Below are 21,555 nucleotides of genomic sequence, written 5' to 3'. Positions count from 1 at the left end.
TCAAAATATATTATTTTTACTTAAAATATCAAAACTGAAACCACAGACATCCCATCGTCTCAGAATGAACACATATTGGCTGTCATGTTGAGCTTGCTTGTTCTGGTAAATGGCATCAATCTGTTCTCTCAGCAAAGTCAATGAATGTCAAGAACAGCCCTGCGTTTGGTTGCTTAAAATTTAAAACAACTCATATCAATGCCATATATATATATATATATATTGAATGCTATAATCATGTGAAATGTCATGATTTTGCATCATTAACTGTTGCTTCCCTTTACTTGTAAGGGCCAAGGACCACACCTCTTTTTCCAGCTATGTAATCTGCAACTTGCATATCAATATAGGGTTAAATATCTTATAGACGACGTTTCGCCATATCACATCGTGAAGGATCGTAACCATTGATTGTTTTTACAGGATACATTAATGGGATCCACTAATAAATTCTTCTTAAGTGCTTTCAGGAAAAATCTTTTCGTTAAATTAAGAAAATATTGCAGGCACCTGCTAATTAAGCAAGGTCATCATGTCCTTCCTCCTCTTTTTATAGCATCATTAATCAGGTAAGGTAATACGGGGGGTCACCTCTCTTCTTCTTCTTCTTCCCCTGAGAGATATTTTTGGTTCTCAAAAATGTAATCAGGTTTTAAGCTCAGGTCTTCACAATCATCATCAGTAATAAAGAAACAGAAGGATGGACAACTAGTGGAACTTTATTTTTAAAAGTTGATAGCTGTGAAGAAATCCTGCAAAAGTTTGACATCCCGAATGCTAAATAATAATATAAGATGTAAATGTTCATCATGTTTTTCCTTACGAAACTGAATGGCCTATCTCATACTATGAAACATGATTTTCTCTCGTAACAAAGCCACCATAATATTGTGGCCCCAACTAAGTCATTTTGCTTTGACCTTAGGAGACAAGATGCCCTTTTTAATTACATGAAAGTATGAGAAAATGCAGGAAAGTTGAGGATTTTCTATCTTCTAGCCATACCAAAAAATGTTTTCTATCATTTTTATATACCATACAACCCACAGATTCAATATTTAAGGGTTGCAGTATCAATTATTAAAACCTCCATGGCTTGCAATCATAAATTCCAGCCAAGTAATATGCAGCCAGCAGATTACCCATCTCTAATGATGGTGCCAGCCTTAGTTTTCATGCCATTGTGGCTAACCTCACTCCTCTTCCCTCACCACCATCAATCTTAGGTACAATACAACTAAAAAGTTAGAAAATCTCAGTACAATAGCTTGCAGACAAAGAAAATTTACTGGTAAAAAAAGGAAGAATAAAGAGAAAAAAAAAAAGATTGCTTATAAATTCTAACTATGAACCCCAAGATGGACTAGGGCATTTTTCCAACGAGGGTTATTATTAGGTCTTGGTGGCTGGGAAAACCGTAGCTTGGTTTAGCAAGGAATTATCAAAATAGTGTTGGCTATGAAGGTAAAAAGGGAGACAAATGGTGTAACAAGCTATCATTGAATCTTTCTAAAAGAAGAGGACTAATTATTAAATTAAGTTTATAGAGGAAGATGCAGGAAGGCTGAGTGGTCAACTTACAGAATTGCTATGATATGACTCGCACCATCACTTTTATCATGATTTGAATGCCAGAAAAATAAGAGGGCTAGACGTGTTTTTATATTCCTTATGGAGGAATTAGGGGTCCCCTCCATGAGAAGCGACAAGCTCTGTCCATTACCATACTATGACGCTATAAAGAGGTGTGTAGAAGCAACTTCACATGCTCCGATACGGTAAGCAAGCACCATGAACAGCACACATCGAGCAATTCTTGTGGACTTCGGTATTTGACATTCTGTATAGGATATTATTGCAGTTACAACCCTTTGTCTGTTTTCATCCTATTGGTTTCTTTTAAATTCAACCTTCTGATTGTTTTTACGATGATTTCATTTGTAGAATTCACTGATACTTTCCTGATAATTTTACTTATCCTAGTACCAAAAATCTGTGTCTGAAGACGAACGCGCCGTAAGCTGGAGCGTTAAATATTGCATATACAATGAATAGGGCATCGCCACTTCTACTCTAATAATGGTTTATTTACATTTAATTAATTAAGTTTATGCATTAATATGGTACAGATTAACATTTAATCTTGCAATACCATTTCTAGCTCCAAGTGATGAGATTAACATAGAAAGTGTTTAGCTACATTTACAAGAAAGTAATATTAGTTTTTATCACCTTCTAGCACTTTAACTTGCTAGCTAGCTAGGAATCAATTCAACCAACTTGCTATAAAATAAATGTAATGTTTACCTGCAATAGATTTGTTCTTTTAGTTCTTAATTAAGACATGGACTAAAACCTAACCAGTCATATCTTGTCTTCATCCTATCGTGTGGAATTTATATGCTAGAAGGTAAAGTGACAGCGATCATCGGTGGAGCTAGCATAGGCAGAAACAAAGGAATGCTAATGAGATAGGAGCTATTTGAGGACAGAAATTTCAACTTATTTCAGTCATATACTTGTCAAAAACAAAACATTAGTAGTACTTTATTTCAAGAAATCTCATAGTTAAATAAGTTCTGTCTTGCTGTGAATGATTTGCATTTTATATATGCTTAGAGCATATCAAGAAAAATAATTAGATTTGAGGTTGGAATCTTATATTTACTTACATTCTTTATTTATTACTATGTATCTTCATTCTAGTTAAAGTAATGCCATTAATTTACATTTTTTATTTTTTTAACATTATTACTCTTGCTCTTTTTTTTTTTTTTTTAATTCTCATATCATTGAACCCTCCACATTACATTATTTATTTGCATTTGAAGTTGTCAAGTTTTTAAATTATGCACATTAAAAACTCTAAGTTTATCAATGTAGTTTAAAACTCTGTATAGATTTGGAGGTATAACTTGATTCATGGAAAAATTTTATGGCCATTGAATATACTGATTTGTGATTACTTGATGGTGGAGAATGGACAAAAACATAAATAATAGATTTTGTTCAAATTGAGTTTTTAGAACATTTTTTCAACAGTTATTTTATATCTTGAAACTTTATTTTTTTTTCTTCCATTCATAATTCTAATTTAGGTTCCTTTTATAACTTATGAGCTAGTAATTAACAAAGTTATTTTGATAATTTATTATATAAATTCTTAAATATAGATTAAGAAAAATATTAAATAATATTCTAAATTTTTTGTTGGTTTTAATTATGTTAATTAGATTAATATGGACGATTGATTATAGATGTATTGTCATTGTAGTGATGGTCGTATTTCTCATGAATTTATTATGGGTGTAATAAGATTTATCCAATATGGACCAAGAAATGTTAACACCTATGGCTTTATTGATGTTGTTACATGTGGCTCCACATATGATGACATTATGTATCTTTTGTTTATACCAATATATCGACCTAAGCCTCAACTACTTTATATTGGTCTACCTTATGATGATTAACATTATTCTTATTTTGTTTTCACCACCACCTCCATAATTAGAATATATTTTTTAAATTGTGACTTATCTATATTAATGCAAGTTTAATAAGATTTTGAAATTTATTTTTATTTGACTTGTTATTATTGATAAAATATTTTCTAGTATTAATTTGTGTTCTTTATATATTGTTCTATTATTTTTGAAATATCTACAAATAATTATAAAAAATTCAATAAATAGGAAAAGAATAATTTAAAAAATTCTCATTTTTAAAAATATATTTATTGGACAAATCAGTAACAGACAAGTTATATATTTTTCATTGCTGATTAGCAATGGATTAACAATGAAATATCTGTTGGTGAGAAATTAAAATCTATTATTTGCATCTAATATTGTTGGTTGCTGATTTCATTACTAATTTTTATTAGTAACAAATTTTAGTTCTATATGCAACGGACTAGATAGTTGCTAGTACGTAGCCCCCTTTATTTTTTAGTAGTGCTAGCAATCTCAAGCAATAAGAGGGCATGAAAAGAGTAGTGGGCATGAAAGAGTAGTGGTTCTAGAAAAGGAGGAATGAGAAGTAATGTTAGATGTTATATTCGCCATAAGTTTGGCCATTATGCTTGTGAATATGAATGTCTTTGTTAATAATAAAGAAAAAACAAGCTATGTAGATGGTAAATAAGATAAAGAGGTTACTTTATTGATTGCATGCCAAGCTAAGAGAGATTGAGAGCAAGATTTGTAGAATCTGGATACTGTAACAAGACTGGTAATACATATATATTTGTGAAGCTTGACGAATCTGTTAATGACAATATTACTTTTAATGATAATACGCAGGTGCAAATTAAAAGCAAAGGTGGCATTTTTGTTCGGCTAAAGAATGGAGCAAATGAGTTTTATTCGCCATGTTTAGTATACCTTGAAGAATAATATTATGAGTTTGGACTACCCTCTTAAGAAAGGATATGGGATTGATATGAAGAATCATTGCCTCACTGTAAGATATAAAAAATGGAAGTTGATTGCTAGAGTTGTTATGGCAAAGAATAGGATAATTGCTACAATTCAGATTGATAGTGCTAAATGTTTAAAACCTTGTGCAAGTGATTCTTCTTGGCTTTAGCATTCGAGAGCTGGCCATCTTAACTATTCTGGGTTGAAACTATCAGCAAAGGAGAAAATGGTGAATAAACTACCTCTTATTGATCTTCCATATTAGATTTGTGCAGGTTGTATTATAGCAAGTAATCCAAAATTCTTTCTCTGAAAAAAGTCACTTGAAGAGCCACTGAACCACTCCAATTAGTGTACACGGATATGCCTGTGAACCTATCAAGTCAACTTCATTTGGTAAAAGCAACTACTCTATTTTTTTCATCGATGGTTTTAGTCACAGAATCTGAGTTTACTTTTTGAATAAAAAGTTAGAAGTCTTTGGAGCATTTAAAAACTCAAGGCGCAAGTGGAGAAGAAAGTGGCTATGCTATAAAAGCTTTGAGGTCTGATAGAGAAGGAGAGTCCACTTCATAAGAATTTCATGAGTTGTATGATTATCATGGTCTTTGATGCCCTCTAACTGTTCCGAGGTCACCTGAAAGAAATTATAGAACCATTCTCAATATGATTTGCAATATGTTGAAGTCAAAGAAATTAAAATGCCTAATTTGTTTTTTGAATTGAGGAAGTAGCTGATGTTGTATGCTCATCAACATATTCCGTCAACAAGTACAAAGAATATCACACCATAAGAAGCATGACGTGGAAGGAAGCCTAGAATTTCTCAATTTACGAGATTTTACATCATTATTTATTCTCACATTTCAGATGAAAAAAACATCAATGTTGGATGAAAAGTGAGAAACTTGTTTTTGTCGGCCATGACTCGAATTCTTAAAGCTATAAGCTGTATAATCCCAGTAATGAGAGGATTTTGATTAATAGAGATGTGGACTTTGATGAAGACGCTTCAAGGTATTGGAATGTCTAGGATGAGACGCATAACTTTTTACCTATGTTTGAAAAAGAATTTAAGTCAAATAATTGCATCAGTTTTTGTTGCTCCACCAAACTCTTCAACATCTATTCACAGTGGTGTATCTCCTCAAACAAGCTCTTTTATGTTATCCATCCTCTTCGTATAAGAAGCCTTCAAGAAACTTATGCAGAAATAACAGAAATTAATAATTCAATACTTTTTTTATTTGTTTGCAAATTTAGAGCTTTTAAATTTCAAAGAGGATATTAAAGAAGAAAAGTAGAAAACTGTAATGAATGTAGAAATAAGACAATAGATAAGAATGATGCATGATAGTTAACAAAACTTTCAAGAGGAAAGAAGACTACTGGAGTAAAATAGGGTTGAAAACCATTTGATTTCTTATAGCTTTGGCAGCCCAACACAGATGAAAGATTGTCAAATGGATGTGAAGTCAGTATTTTTAAATGGATATCTTGAGGAAGAAGTGTGTCTAGAACAACCTCTGGATTATGTTGTAAAAGGGCATGAAGATGAAAAAAGCATTACACGGTTTGAAGCAATCACCAAGGGTTTGATATAGCCGTGTTATAAATTACTTTAAAGAGAACAAGCTTGTGAGATGTCCTAATAAGTACACACTTTATGTCAAAGAGAAGAAGAATGCTGGAATTTTAATTGCTTGATTATATGTTGTTGATCATCTGATCTCTTTATAAGTGACAATCTAGCCATGTTTGATGATTTTAGAAAGGCCATAATTACAAGAGTTTGAAATGTTGGATATTATTAGACTCATGTTTTATTATCTTAATATTGAGATAAAAACAAGTTCAATGAAACATTTTTATTTCTCAAGAGAGCTATGCAAAGAAGATTTTTAATGAGTTCAACATGAAGAGCTGTAAACCTATGAATATTCTTGCTGAATGTGGTGCAAAGTTGTCAAAGCATGAAGATGGTGAGAAGATAAATCCGATACTATTTAGAAGGCTTACTGGCATTCTGAGATTTTTAACTTGCACTCGTCGACAAAACATTTTTTTTTTTTTGGAGTTACAGCTGTCAGTCATTTTATAGAAGCTCATACTACAATACATCTAAAAGTAACAAGACGGATACTTCAAGTCTACTAAAGGAACCGTTTCTTATGGTTTACACTATTGCTCTACAAAGAGTTCAAGTTAGTTGGTTACAATCACAGTGATTGAGGGAGAGAGATACTGTTTTCATATATGAAGTTCAAAAATTAAACCAAGCAATTGTGACTCTGAGGCGGAATATATATATATATATATGGCAGCAACTTCTTTTGTATTTCTTTATGCTGTGTGGTTAAGGATAATTTTGGAGACAATGCACACGCCTCAAAAGGATTATAATATAGAGATTTTTACTGAGAATAAGTCTGCAATTTCTTTGGGGAAAATTAAAATCCATTTTTTTTATGAGAGAAGCAATCATATCGACACCAAATATCACTTTATTATAAGGTGCGCAAGCAAGAAGAAGGTGAAAATAAGTTACTTGAAGTTCAAGGATCAAGCTGTAAATATTCTTACAAAGGCTTTGAAGTATGAAGATTTATGCAGATTAAGAACTGATCTGCTAGGAGTTATCTAGAAACAAGTTTCAGGAGGTACGTTGGAAGATGTGCCCTAGCAATGGTTTGTGTATACATTTAGCAAAGTTTATGCATTAATCACATAATTACTTTGTATTTGGTTTATTGTTTGTACGTATTAATATGGTACATATATTAGAGATTATTATTATAAGAGTTGGGCATGTACGTACCAAGAGTTGTATAAGTATTTATGTAAATGCTTGAGTTGAGAATGTAGAAGCAAGTTAGCTGTGATCAGTTTCAAAATATTTTTCTCTTACTATCTTCTTACATCAGCACCACATTTTGACATGGCCCCTCCTGCCATTGGCTCCTGTTTTTGATAAAGACAACACTGTCCTAAACAGTACTGAAATAAAGCCAAAATTGGGTTCAACACATGTGGAGAACGAATGGACTGGAAAGAATGGTTGAGACTAGTGAAACGAAGGCAATTACTAAAGAAATACTGTATCCAACCAAGCTGAATTGATGTATAGAGCGTGAGCCATGCAAATGCAAAGTCAGTTGTTTTCGACCTAATCAATTTAGCTTTTGGAGAACAGGAGGACCTGACTCTTGAGGTCACAAATTAGTGCCTTTGACTCGGTTGTGTTCTTGCTAATGGCTGTTGCATTTTTAATCATAACATTCTACAAAGCTTTTGAGTGCAGTTTGCACCATGAAGTGTTTACATGGTTCTGTCCCTATAAATTTAACACATCCTTTGTCGATCCTCTCAGAACCTACAACAACAATATCAGTACCAGATCATTTACAATGGGTTCTCAGACCAAAACTATTCTTCTCATCCTCCTGCTCCTCTTCATTGATTTATCTGCAGGTGAGCATGCAGTTAATTAGTTCTCCTTGTAAAATCACCTTATTATTTCGTAATGATTAAAGTAACATGTTTTCCATTCATTCCCTCTTGCAGCCAGATTTTCAGGCATCCAAAAGGGCCGTATTCTGCCAAATCCACCAAGTGAGGTAACAAGACTTTATTAATAATCAAGCAGTACTTGCCTACGCAACTATATGCGTACATGTCATGCCTTAATTATTTGTTATTTTCAACAATAAACCATACTTTATAACATGACTTGATACTGCTTGAATTTCATCTGAGATGACCAATCCATCGATGCTTGTTCCAGTTCAAGTTCAGACCATCCGAAAGCCTAGATGGATTTCGGGTCCAGTCCTAATTACAAGGGATATAACATATATATCACAGCTGCATAATTAGCATCATCATTGATTAGTCATTGTTGATTGATCAAACTCTTCTGTTATAATATGTTTTTATGGTGTAGCTCATTTATGAAGTGGAGATGAGAAAGCTCACAGAGATGGAGGCCATGGTGGACTACCAAAAAGATCCGGGGCCTAATACTAAACACGAACCACACCCCTGACTGTTTACCACCACACTACGTGCAAAACTTCAATGCCTTAATAAAAGGCCTATTGAAATAAAATATATGTATTTATGTGGAGTGTTAAGTAAGGAGAGCCTCAATGAGAGAGTGCATAAATTATGGGATGTATTATAGAAAATGAATAATGAAAAGTTACGTACTCTTTGTGGCTCTATTGGGTTTTATAGAGAATCTTCAACTTCCACCATATCTTCTGATCTAAAGATGCTTCCAATCTTAGATGCCATGCAAATGTAGCACCTTCTGATAAGCATGTCAGTATGTCCCTTCTCTTTTCTTAATAGCATCAGCAGGGTGACCAATTGAGTAGTATAACTAAATTCCTCATAATGATTTGCAAAGTAAGCAAGCCAATTAAAATTCCAGTACTGTATACAAGAGCTTCAGATCAAAGTTTCTTTTCACAACAATAAAAAAAAACAGCAGAATGGACAAGTTTTGGTTTTTTTCTCCTTATAGGGATAATATCTGTGAAAGATTAAACTAATATATGATGTAAATGTGCATATCATATGTACCAAGTACCATAACTGTGAGTATTTTATAATCTGATAATGCATTATCAGCTATGAGGTCAGCATAAGATTGTGGCCTTGAGTCAATTTTTCTATGACCTTGGGAAACAAGATGCCCTTTTGAATTCCAGGACAGTATATATATATTTCCTTTGCAGCGAAGTTGAGGATCCAATAATTTCTGGCCATGCCAGAGAATGTGTAAGGAAATAGAGAAATGATGCAGTACTGTATCATTTTCAGATACCATACAGATAACATATTCAATAATGACAAGAAAATTTGTACATCCACCAATATGATGGAAGCTTTTTGATGAATACATGTTGTGGTGCTACAATGGAGGGAATCTTCACTTTCAGACAGATGTTTTGTTGAAGAATTGACCTCCAAAAATCTAATGTTTTATTTGGCTAGTTATTCAAAATAAACTAAACACAAAGAATTTCTTGCTTCATTGTTGCTCAGTGCTAGAGACTAAAGCAACTTGCAACCTTGGTGATATAGGTATTCAGAGCATTGACCATCTTTTCATTTATTGTAGATGTTTTTCTAGGTATTTGGTTGACATATTATAAAATGATATGCGCTGGTTACTAGAAATTAAAAAAAAAAGCTTGAAAGCTTTTATTTTTACTGGACAACCTAGAATATATGGTTATTTTGGAATAATATTATCTTTCAAGAGAGTACTGCAAATCTTGATTTTTTCTTTTGCTTTATTCTTCACCTTTTATTGGTTGAAGTTCTATAATCACCAATTTATATATTCAGGATCTAATCTGTTCATCAAAATAAATAACATTAAATTTTGGACAAACCAACATAGGATTTATACTGATGTGTTAATTTATTTTATTTGTTTTTCTTTTTTTATATCTCAATATAAGTTTTTTTATCTTCTTTTTATAACTATTGATGTTTTTAATAAAATCGAGGATTATCAAAAAAAAAAAAAATCAATAATGAAACGCTGTAATGTCAGCACTCCAATGGTTTGGTAATAATAAGAGGTAAACTCGAGCCAGCAGATTGCTATCTCTAATAATGAATCCATTCTTGATTCTCAAGCCAATTTGGCTAATGTGATTTCTATTTCTTCAACAGCGTCATTGGGTAGAATAAAACTAATTTGCCACACAAATTAATGGCTTAATTACAACAAAGTCAATCGACATCGAGGGCCTGAAAAAGTTTGCTAAAATTTTAAATAACATATCCAGGTCTGAATAGAGTTTTTTTCTCCTTGCATGGTTACAAGGTCTCGGATTGGAAAACCATGGCCTAATTATTTCTAATGTACAAGGACTTTAGACAATGAACTAAGAACTATTTAAAAATCTTTGATGCAACATAGAGAAAAGGAGAGAGTTGGCGTGTTAAGCTATCATCGAATCTTTCTAGGAGAAGAGGATTGAAGTTTATGAAGGAAGATATGGGAAGGTTGAGTGGTCAACTTAAAGAAGGTGCCGTGAATTATATTATTGGTATGACTTCCACCATCCAATTGCCATGATATTGAGTGCCAACAAGAAGAGGGTAGATGTGTTTTCATATTCCTTGACTTGGCCCTCCATGGGAAGTGAAAAGCTTCGTCCATTACCATACAATATGACACTAAAAGGAGTTAGAGAAGCAGTAACACTATTGAACAGTAAGCAAGCAACATGAACAGCCAGCACAAATCATGAGCAATTCTTCGTTATTTGAATTTCGGCATCCTGCATAGGACATTGCAGTCCCTAGCACTGTTGCCTGTTTTCATAAGAAAATCTGCTCATTTAACCTAACCTAACCTTATCCTAAATTGGTTTTATTATGATGCCATTTGCACCAATACTGTGTTTTAAGATGAAATGCATCATTCATGACTATAGAGAGTTGAATCATGTATGTGGAATCAATAGGTCATGGCTTGCAGCCAATGGTTCATGCTACCCTTAGTGCATGCGGTTGACTTTAGCTAGATACTGGGAACTGCATTTTCATCATAACATTATGCTGGAAAAATGGTTCTTAAACAAGGTCCAAATTAAATTTTCGGTCCAGGTTCAAGCTTGTTAGAAAATATTTTACAACAAAAGTACTTTAACATGCCAGAATGACACTTATCATTAATTCTCCTTCTATACCCCATTGATTTATCTGCAGGTAAGCAAGTTCTCCATGTTTATATATATCAGTCTTGTTCTCTATTTGCAAAATAGTCATTAAAGAAGCATTATTTCCATCCTTTTTCCTCTTGCAGCCAGAGTTTTAGCTGTGCAGCAGGATGGCAAGACTCGTGCAAATTCACCAAGTGAGGTAACAGAACTATATATATATATATATATATATATATATGGTTGTTGAAGTATAGAAAGCCTGCCGCTATAATAAACACTATGATTGCTCAATATTTTAGGCCATATATAGCTGAGATGGAGATGAGGAAGCTAACACAGAGGTACAGGGCTATTATTGCCGTGGCGAGCCTGAACACGAACAACGAAGATTTCGTGGTGTTGGTGACATCCCTCGCTGCTGAACCAGCTACTTGCTCAAACCTTCAATGTCCTAAAGGGCTTACATCATGTTGAATTAACTCAATGAGAGAGAGCATAAATTCTGAGCTTGTATTTTAGAACGGAAATGAATAATGGTGAAACTAGAAAGGAAGGCTTAGCCAAAGCTAGCTGCTTCGGATGGGGCTACGTACGTACATCTAGCCGTGAAACCAGGGGGGGGGGGGGACTCTTTGTTGAAGATGAGAATGTCATGTTAAACTATGTACTTGGCTGTAAATTTTGTTGCAAAAAGTCTTTATTCGCCGAAGCAATTTATGACTGCTTCACTACCCAAAGAGACAAGTAAATACACATAAAGAGATTGCAAATTCATCTTCTTCATCATCATTATTGTTTGACATTGAAATGTAAATCTAGATCACAACGTACGTAAAATATCCATGATCACATTAGAGATGGATAAGAAATATATAACAAGAAAAAGACGCTCCTTCGACGTACTGCAAACCGAATTCATTTTGTCTAAATAATGTACATTTATCAATCAAATTCTTATCTTTACTTGACATATAAATTAAAAAAAAGAAGTTATATTTCTATTTCTGGCGTTTAATTAATTGTACAGAAAATTGAAGGCATCTAGAGGATCATCCAAAACTCCCAGCATAGCATATCATGCCCACAACATGTAAAGATATTTCATTGCAGAATTTATATTGATCAGGTAAGCTCGGAATAGCTTCAATTATCATACTATATACTGAGTGAGAAGAACAAAAATAAAAATGAAACCATCCATAGTAGAGGACTCGAATCTAAATATTGAAAATCAGTGGCTCAACTTCATATATTGATCTTAACCTTCTACGGCAGGATTCGAATCCAGATAATCATGGAGACACCAGAGTAAAGTAAGGAACAGTACTCTCATTATGGGCTTCCTCTCTAAGCTCCTTGTATGATTTTATGGAGATCACTGAATTCATGAGCGTAATATATCCGATAGAAGGAGGATTATTCAGCCTGTCAGTTGGCAGTTAGAAAAGTAAAAACTATATAAGGAAAAAAATCCAGATATTTTATTTATCCCCGCATCCGTACCATACAAAACACAGAACACGACAGTACCTGGAATCATGAAAATGTCCGACTGTCTACAATCTGACATGTCCTAAAAATTAGGCACCACCTTCCTGTCAGTTCCATCTTGGTACCTTGTCTTTAATCATCTCTCTTAATTGATCCTCTAATCACCTAATTGCCCCCTCCTCAACCTCTCTCCCTCTCTCTCGTTTTCAATTTCTTCTCCATAACTCTCACTCTTCTTCACACTCACACACACATTCTCTCCGTGCAAATCTCTCACTAGACAACCATGCCAGGTCTTGTCTCTGTTAAAACCCCGCCAGATGCACCACCACTTCACATTTCTGTCCCTGAGATCCTACCCGGATCCTCAACCCGACCCGAACAACAGCCACCACCCAGAACCCCGACTCCCAAAAAACCCCCGTCTCCTTCTCCTTCCCGATCCAAACCTTCCCCTGCCCGCTCCACTAAAAAGCCTCCACCGGATTCTCCAAACCCGAACTCTCTCCTCTCGGACCCTTCGTTGGATAACCCGGATCTTGGCCCGTTTCTCTTAAAGCTCGCCCGTGACACAATTGCATCTGGTGAAGGACCCATTAAGGCATTGGACTATGCAATTAGAGCATCAAATTCGTTTGAAAGAGTGGCAATTGAGAAAGGAGAGGAGCCAAGTTTGGATTTGGTTATGAGTCTTCATGTTTTGGGTGCTATTTATTGTAGTTTAGGGAGGTTTGAAGAGGCAGTGCCTGTGCTTGAAAGGGCTATCAAAGTGCCTGATTTCAGTAAAGGAATGGATCATGCACTTGCTGGGTTTAGTGGTTATATGCAGTTGGGGGATACTTATTCAATGCTGGGTCAAGTTGATAAGTCTATTGAGTGCTATGAGAAGGGGTTGCAGATTCAGATCGAGAGCTTGGGGGAGATTGATCCACGAGTTGGCGAGACTTGCAGGTTTGTGGGTTTTGGATTTTCAACTGTTTTCTTAACGGGTTGTTCTTGTTTTCTGAGATTTCTTTGTTTTTCAAGTGTTTATTTTGTGTGTGTGTGAAAGTAAATTTGATATACTCGGGTAATTAAGATTGGGACTTTTTTCTTAATGAGAGATTAAGATTTTCAAGTTCGATTTATATGTGTTTTTCTTATTTTCACTGATTATGCTAATGCTAATGTATTTGGAGGGGAAGTGTTGCTTTTTGGGCGCGTTCTTTGTTTTTCTGAGTTTGGTTGTTAATAGGGTAATTAAGATTGATTTTGCCTTAAACAAATAGATTTTGGATTTGTTACCATGACATAAATTGTGATATCTTTTGTTGGAGGGAATTATACTGCAGGCTATTTTAGGAAGAGACGTGAGCTTAACTTTTGCTGCTGGAGGCTAAAATATCCATTTATGTAAATCTTCCTATTTGTTTGGTGTGTTATATATTTGTATATACTACGCCGTGATATGATCGTGTTTTTCAGAAAATTCGTGGTTTTATTATTACTTCTTTGCTTGATATGATTTTGTTTATGTTTATGTTTGCCAAATTCTCTAGCTATTGTTTTTTCAAAGTCTGATTAAATGAGCCTGACATGTTTAATACTGAGTTTTTGGTGTTCTCTGCATATGATGTATAGTACAAGTAAGTTTGAATCAGCATGCTTCTTCTTGTTTATCTCGATTTTAGTCTATTAATTTGGATATGCCAGGTACTTAGCTGAGGCACATGTTCAAGCTATGAACTTTGATAAAGCAGAAGAATTGTGCAAGAAAACACTTGAAATTCATCGTGCACATAGTGAACCAGCATCTATTGAAGAAGCAGCTGACCGCAGGCTGATGGCTCTAATATGCGAGGCAAAGGGAGACTATGAACCAGCACTCGAGCACCTTGTCCTTGCCAGCATGGCAATGATTGCAAATGAACAGGACAATGAGGTTGCTGCTATTGATGTCAGCGTTGGAAACATTTACATGTCTCTTTGTCGCTTTGATGAGGCTGTTTTCTCTTATCAGAAGGCACTCACTGTCTTCAAGTCATCAAAGGGTGACAACCACCCTTCGGTTGCATCTGTCTTTGTACGTCTTGCTGACTTATACCACAGGACTGGAAAACTCCGAGAATCCAAGTCTTACTGTGAAAATGCTCTGAGGATATATGCGAAACCAGTACCAGGAACCACGACAGAAGAGATTGCCGGGGGATTGACTGAGATTTCAGCCATTTTTGAATCTGTAGGTGAGCCCGAGGAGGCATTGAAGCTCTTGCTAAAGGCAATGAAGTTGTTGGAGGATAAACCAGGACAGCAAAGCACTATTGCTGGAATCGAAGCTCGAATGGGAGTGATGTTTTACGTGGTTGGGAGATATGAAGAAGCAAGGAACTCATTTGAGAGTGCTGTGACAAAACTTAGAACCAGTGGTGAGAGGAAGTCAGCCTTCTTCGGGGTTGTGCTGAACCAGATGGGATTGGCTTGTGTACAGCTGTTTAAAATAGACGAGGCTTGTGGGTTGTTTGAAGAGGCGAGGGCGATACTAGAACAGGAGTGTGGTCCATGCCATCAAGATACCATTGGAGTATATAGCAATCTTGCAGCAACTTATGATGCTATGGGAAGGTAATTTGTCATTCATTTCAAACTTTTGCCACTCAATATTACTACTTCAGACAACCATCTTATTATGATGACTAGAATGGTTGAATTATCCATTTTGACGTTGGTTTTGTATTTTGTCCCTGGGGAGGATTTCTGGACAGAGTATAACTGATTGAGTCTATGTTAAGTTTATCTCATTTGTTTCTGTGAAGTTGTTGCATGCGCATCTCTTATCTTGAAAATTATTTATTTGATGTCTCTGTCTCCACTATCTATGCATTGATGAGAGATGAGAAGATTTATGGTGGAGTTTAAGTGCTAAATTACGGTTGACATCTTGAAGTGTATATTCAAGTCTTGTAATTTTGTTTGTTAAAGCTTATAATAGAGACAGCATTCAGGATAAATAAGCATATGGCTAATTTTGAGGTTTCAATCTTACTACTTCAAACATTACTTGAAGCTGGAGATTCGTTTATTTATTTTCATCTGATGTTGAACTTTATGGCTTCCATTGCAGGGTTGAAGATGCAATAGAGATCTTGGAGTATGTTCTAAAACTTAGAGAAGAAAAGCTTGGAATTGCAAATCCTGATTTTGAAGACGAGAAAAGTAGGCTAGCTGAGCTCCTAAAAGAAGCAGGCAAGGCTCGTAACAAAAAGGCAAAATCACTGGAAAACCTCATCGATCCCAATTCAAGGAGGAATAAGAAAGAATCAATGAAGAAGTGGGGTTTTAGAATTTGAAAATGTATGGCAAGTATTTATCCACTTTACCACACCTGCACATTCTGTAGCTTAGAAGATCCTGTATAGTGTCAAAGTTATAATCTGGTGAGTTTTCTGTTTCTTGCGCGTTGAAATCCCAATTTGTTTGTCTATTTGAATTGTTTTATTGATTGTCTGTATTGTGACCTCAAAGTTGTTCACCGAATGGAAGAATGTTCATCTGAGCAAATAAATTTTGAGAATGCCTGCTGTTTTCTTCTGCATTTCTCTATCACGATTCTGCATCCCCCACTTATTGTTGTAATATGAACTCAAGAATTCATGTGGTATACACAACTCCTCAAATGGTTTTGCATGGATTTTCTCCTTTCGAGTTGGTGATAAAATTTTGCCCTAATATTCCAGTACTCTGCCAGAGTATGAGCCAGCGGAGTGGCATCAACAATAGCTGGTAAAAATTTATGTTGCCTTCATTCTCAATGATTGCACTGCTCAACCAATGATAGCATGTTGATTTCTAATCCCTGTGAGCCACTAGACACGGAGGACTGACAGGAAGTTCTTTCATAAAAGCAGCAACGTAAGTTCTCGTCCATCCAAAGGCTACCATGATTAGGCGTAGCCAATCGCAGCCATATTTCTGTGGATTCTTTCAACTCATGTCTGAATAATATATCCTATTATGACTTCAGTGCCCACGATACTCCATATATGAGCATCTTCTCGTAATCAGTATCAGGTGATAAGATATCTATCAAGAACTAGATAGATTGGAAGGAAGCATCATTTTTGTTGGGGCATACCATTCATTTGGGCACTGCAGATTTCTTGATATGGTACTGAACTGTACTGCCATGGGTCCATCAGTCCATGTCCAGGTTAACTGTAATGCAATCCCTCGTTTACATGGACAAGCCCCTGAGGAATTAGCTGCTGTAACTTTGCTTAAATGAGTTGACCACATGCTCTAACCATACTGAGGAATATATTCCTTGTCTTTAATGGATAAATAGAGAAAATTAAAGCACCTCAATTGAATTCATCTTTAGTGGTTGGGTCACCGGCTGGCGGCTGCCTCCACCCATTCTAATTCTTTTCACCATGAATGGCCTGGCTGCTTAAGCATGTGTGGGGGTATTTCAGCGTATAGTGTTTTTTAATTCAAAATATATTAAAATGATATATATATTTTTTAAATTTTTGATATTAGTATATTAAAATCATTTTAAAACATCAATTTAATGTTTTTTTTTTAAGTGAAAAACTTGGCAACTTAAATGCAATGAAATCTTGGGGTGGTTTTGTATTTAATGAGTTTTGCTACTCTAATGAGCGTTGAAATAATGAATTTGATTTGGAGTTATTTAGTAATAGAATTCCATCACCATCCATTTTGACACTAAAACTAGCTGCTACGAAGCCAGCACATGGTGATACTTTTGAGCTCTTTGCTTCTTCTTTTTTCTTGAAATGTATAGATAAGCTAACCACATCAAAGAACAATGGCGTCTTATAATTACATCACAGCAAATCTTTTCTTCGAGGAATTAATGACACCAAATCCTCCATAAAAGAAGAAGAAGAAGAAGAAGATCAGATAGCAATAAATTGACGAGGAAAGCAAAAACGAGATGGATGCATGTGCACTTGAAGACCTCGCCATGACCCACCTTCCAAGGAGCAATTATGAGTATCAGATATGCTAGAGGCGACGGGGGTCAATGAATAGTTAATATAGGAGTTGAAGGAGTGCGTTCTTGGAAGTTGGAATACCCAATAATTATTTTATCTCCACAAACCATGATATTACTATACCCCGTTTGTTTCATCTACCCATTAATTCGTATTATTATTTTAATTTTTACTTATCTATCTTATCTCACAAAATAAAATAAAAAAATAATTGAACTTTATTGAAAACATATTTTTTGAAAAAAAATTTATATTTTTTTAAATACATGGAACAAAACAAAACTAGAAAAATAATAGAACTTTATATTATTTCCTTATTTTCTTCTTAAACTAGGATCTCTTTAGGATTTTTCTAATTTTGCTTAATTCTCCTCCTTTTTTTTTTTGCATGATCTCCCCTTATATAGTTTTTTGGTTCCTTAGACCTTTTTTCTTTCTTTCCTCTTTTTCCATCCCTTATATTTTGTTATCTTTCTTTTTATTATTTTAATTTTTATTTATCTATCTTATCACACAAAATAAAATAAAAAAACGATTAAACTTCATTGAAAACATATTTTTTTAAAAAAATTTTATTTTTGAAAATACATGGAACAAAAGTAAACTAGAACAATAATAGAACTTTATATTATTTCCTTATTTGCATCTTAAACTAGGATCTCTTTAGGATTTTTCTAATCAATTATCCTATTTAGTTTTTTTTTTTTTTTTGCATGATCTCCCAGGCCATTATATAGTTTTTTAATTCCTTAGACCCTTTTTTCTTTCTTTCCTCCTTTTTCATCCCTTATATTCTTTCTTTTTATTGTCTTAATTTTTATTTATCTATCTTATCACACAAATAAAATAAAAAAATGATTAGACTTCATTGAAAACATAGTTTTTTTTTTTAAAAAAATTCATGACAATTATTTTTATGATAATTCTTTTCTATTTTCAAACTTGTCCCATCCTAAAGATACAAATGGACGAAAAGTAAAAAAGGATTAAGTATGAGATTCTTAGAAACAAAAGGACTACTTTATTAGTTTCTTAAAATACAGGAAGCGAGTTAAGATACACTGATACACGTGTTAGTGCGAATTGCACGAGCCAATTCCTGCAATGCATGTAACCCCTTCTTCTGGATTTAGGTGCCAAATTTAAGCTTGCAAGACACGCACTCACCGAATACCTTCCTTAATTCATCTCCCTTGCTTATGAGACTCTTTATCTATATTCTCTTCACATCAAAACATCTTCAATATAAGGAATTACATTTCTTCATTTTAGTTTAGAGCCTCACATCTCAGAATCATGGTTTCTGCAGACCTTGTTAGAACTGTGGTTGGCATCATAGGTAAGAAGGTTTATTTAGTTTCTTAATTATATAAAAATGATGTTCTAATTAGTTTCTTTAAGCTCCATTAACATTCTGAGGGATTTTTGGGTTTCTTGTCTGTGTATTAGAGAAGAGGAGAATGCTTTTGGGTTTCTTATAATTTTTCTGTAATGACGTGGGATTTGTTTGCTTATCTTGTAGGAAATGTCATCTCACTTCTCCTGTTCTTGTCACCAGTGTAAGTACTACTGCGAATGGTTCTTGAGCACACAGTCTCTTGAACTGCGTGGATATTTTATAAACCTTGTATGCATGTTTAATCTGATTATTACTTTATCCTTGCATCAATTTTCTTTCTCAGTTTAATACATTCTATAGCATGCTTTGTCTATTTGATAATATTTAAACCAACTTATGTGAATTATAAAGTCGCCCCATTTTTTTTTTAATTATATATATATATATATGGGACCAAATTACATATGCATTTTCTTTTCTTATTGTTTTTGTTTTCAAAAATAAATTAAAAACACTTGATTTGCTGAACCTTCTTTAGGAAGTAAAATGTAAAACTTGCATGGTTCGAGTATTAATTTAAAAACTTACGTTTTCTTTTATTGACTTTCTCAGGCCAACTTTTGCACAGATATGGAGAAAGAAATCAGTGGAGCAATTCTCACCAGCCCCATACCTTGCAACCTTGATCAACTGCATGGTTTGGGTCTTATACGGACTACCCATTGTGCACCCCAACAGCACCTTGGTTTGGACCATAAATGGAACAGGGGTTGCTATTGAGACGGTCTACCTTCTCCTTTTTCTTATTTACTCAGACAAGAAAAGGAGGTTTAAGGTGCTCCAAATTGTGCTTGCTGAGGTTGTATCCATCGCTCTCCTCGCCACTCTGGTCCTAACTCTAGTCCATACCACCAAGAAGAGAACTGCCATTGTTGGAATTGTTGCCATAGTTTTTAACACCATGATGTATGCTTCACCTTTATCAGTCATGGTTAGTCTCCTAAATCATGCAAATTTCAGTCAATTCCTTAAATCTTGATTGCTCTATCTTTTTAATTTCATGTGTGTGCTGATTTTCATAACGGAGGTTACTAGCTAGATTAGGAGAAATTGTGAGCTTAATTCTGGGCTAAACATAATTTGTTCAGTTGACTGATAGGATTGTTTTAATCATGCAGAAAATCGTGATTACTACAAAAAGTGTGGAGTACATGCCATTTTACGTCTCCCTTGCTTCCTTTGCCAATGGTGTTGCCTGGTCTGCTTATGCTTTTATCAAATTTGACCCCTTCATTCTGGTAATCATCTCTCCCGCCGCCGTCCCTCCTCCCTCTGTGTGTGTTCTAAATTAACAGTCCGATGGTTTGTTTTTCAGGCTCCCAATGGAACGGGCGCATTATTTGCAGTGGCCCAATTGATCCTATATGCTGTGTACTACAGATCCACACAAAGACAGATAGCAGCAAGGCAGGCCAAGGGTGACGTGGGCTTATCAGAGGTGGTTGTCAATGGAAGCTCGAGGAAGACAAATTCCTCTCGGAATGGCCACGGTTCAGAGGGCTGAAAGAGAAGAAACTAGCTAGCTATCCGCGCTCTGATTGTGCAAGGAAAAATAAATGCGTCTATCTACTAAAATAAACCAAGAAGCATATGCTTTAAAAAATATGGTTTTTTAGGTGATGCTATTTATCTAATTAAGAATGAAGCTGACCGGAGTTCACAGTGATATCTTCTTCTTTTATATCAAGAAAATGATATATTAAATTAACCCAAATTAATTATTAAATTCATGACTTGATTTATAAAAATGATAACAATACATTAATTGGCTAACTATCTCTTTTCTTTTCCTTTTCCTTCTTTTCTCGTCCTTCACTAACCTCAAGTTAGATAAAATTTAAGACTAAACCGAAAAGTTATTAAAAAACAGGAAATTAATATATCAAGATTTGAAATCACTAGAATCAATTGAAAAACGCTAGAATCAAATAGCATGATAAATTAGAAGTGATTTTAAAAATATATTATTTTATAGAGTGATGAACTTCGTGTGATTGTGAAAAAATAATAATTTTACAAAGTGAAAAACTTGAGATAATTTTTTAGATTTTAGTCATTTTCAAAGAGGATTTTAAAATATATTGTTATTTTATAAAGTGATAATTTTAAAATAATTTGAAAAATCATTTTATTTTATAATGATTAACTCAAAATGATCTTCAAAAACTAATTATTTTATAAAGTAATAAACTCAATGTAATTTTAATAATTTAGTCATTTTGTACATGGTGATAAACTCAAAGTGTTAGGCTTTCGAATTACTCGTGTCATGGATCAAATTATCAATTTAGGTTAGATTTTAAATAAATAATATATCATATTATCCTTATTTTATTATTTATGCTATAAATTTTGAGGATTAAGGTGAGGTAGCTTACCTTTTATACTTTATAATCTTTCATTATAAAGATATCATTCCATGCATTATACTAAAAAGTTGAATTCCATTTATTTATCACTTAATTTATTTAATAACGATGTGACTTGTCTAGTGCACTCCAACGCCTATATATATATATCAGCAAACCATAAATGGTTCCAGCAGTCTTTCCACT

The 21,555-nt window shown here is 34.2% G+C and overlaps 2 protein-coding genes and 1 long non-coding RNA gene across 3 annotated transcripts; all 3 read left to right on the top strand.

The window, feature by feature from the left end:
* Positions 1 to 7,744: 7,744 nt before the first annotated feature.
* On the top strand, positions 7,745 to 8,642 carry LOC118034426 (uncharacterized). Its single transcript, XR_004685031.2, has 3 exons — positions 7,745 to 7,892; positions 7,986 to 8,038; positions 8,365 to 8,642. It is a non-coding gene; the product is annotated as an uncharacterized lncRNA (long non-coding RNA).
* A 4,014-nt stretch (positions 8,643 to 12,656) lies between these two features.
* On the top strand, positions 12,657 to 16,172 carry LOC118034419 (protein KINESIN LIGHT CHAIN-RELATED 1). Its single transcript, XM_035039704.2, has 3 exons — positions 12,657 to 13,552; positions 14,294 to 15,202; positions 15,702 to 16,172. The coding sequence occupies exons 1-3, from the start codon at positions 12,888 to 12,890 to the stop codon at positions 15,925 to 15,927; spliced, it is 1,800 nt and encodes a 599-aa protein (XP_034895595.1). The 5' UTR covers positions 12,657 to 12,887; the 3' UTR covers positions 15,928 to 16,172.
* Positions 16,173 to 18,739: 2,567 nt separating this feature from the next.
* Positions 18,740 to 20,622, top strand: LOC118034411 (bidirectional sugar transporter SWEET7). Its single transcript, XM_035039692.2, has 5 exons — positions 18,740 to 18,940; positions 19,124 to 19,160; positions 19,553 to 19,931; positions 20,119 to 20,238; positions 20,316 to 20,622. Exons 1-5 carry the CDS (start codon positions 18,898 to 18,900, stop codon positions 20,502 to 20,504), a joined length of 768 nt encoding a protein of 255 aa, XP_034895583.1. The 5' UTR covers positions 18,740 to 18,897; the 3' UTR covers positions 20,505 to 20,622.
* The last annotated feature ends 933 nt before the right edge of the window (positions 20,623 to 21,555 follow it).

The sequence above is a fragment of the Populus alba genome, chromosome 3 (assembly GCF_005239225.2).
Source record: "Populus alba chromosome 3, ASM523922v2, whole genome shotgun sequence".
In the NCBI taxonomy this organism is placed as follows: Eukaryota; Viridiplantae; Streptophyta; class Magnoliopsida; order Malpighiales; family Salicaceae; genus Populus; species Populus alba.
Note: the sequence above shows the minus strand (reverse complement) of the source record. Positions and strands in the feature narration are given on the sequence as shown.

Bases quoted from the DNA above. Each gene is read 5' to 3' on its own strand.
- LOC118034419 (XM_035039704.2), top strand. From the start codon at position 12,888: ATGCCAGGTCTTGTCTCTGTTAAAACCCCGCCAGATGCACCACCACTT. The intron at 13,553-14,293 runs GTTTGTGGGTTT...TGGATATGCCAG, and splicing joins CGAGTTGGCGAGACTTGCAG to GTACTTAGCTGAGGCACATG. The intron at 15,203-15,701 runs GTAATTTGTCAT...CTTCCATTGCAG, and splicing joins ACTTATGATGCTATGGGAAG to GGTTGAAGATGCAATAGAGA.
- LOC118034411 (XM_035039692.2), top strand. From the start codon at position 18,898: ATGGTTTCTGCAGACCTTGTTAGAACTGTGGTTGGCATCATAG. The intron at 18,941-19,123 runs GTAAGAAGGTTT...CTTATCTTGTAG, and splicing joins AACTGTGGTTGGCATCATAG to GAAATGTCATCTCACTTCTC. The intron at 19,161-19,552 runs GTAAGTACTACT...TGACTTTCTCAG, and splicing joins CTCCTGTTCTTGTCACCAGT to GCCAACTTTTGCACAGATAT.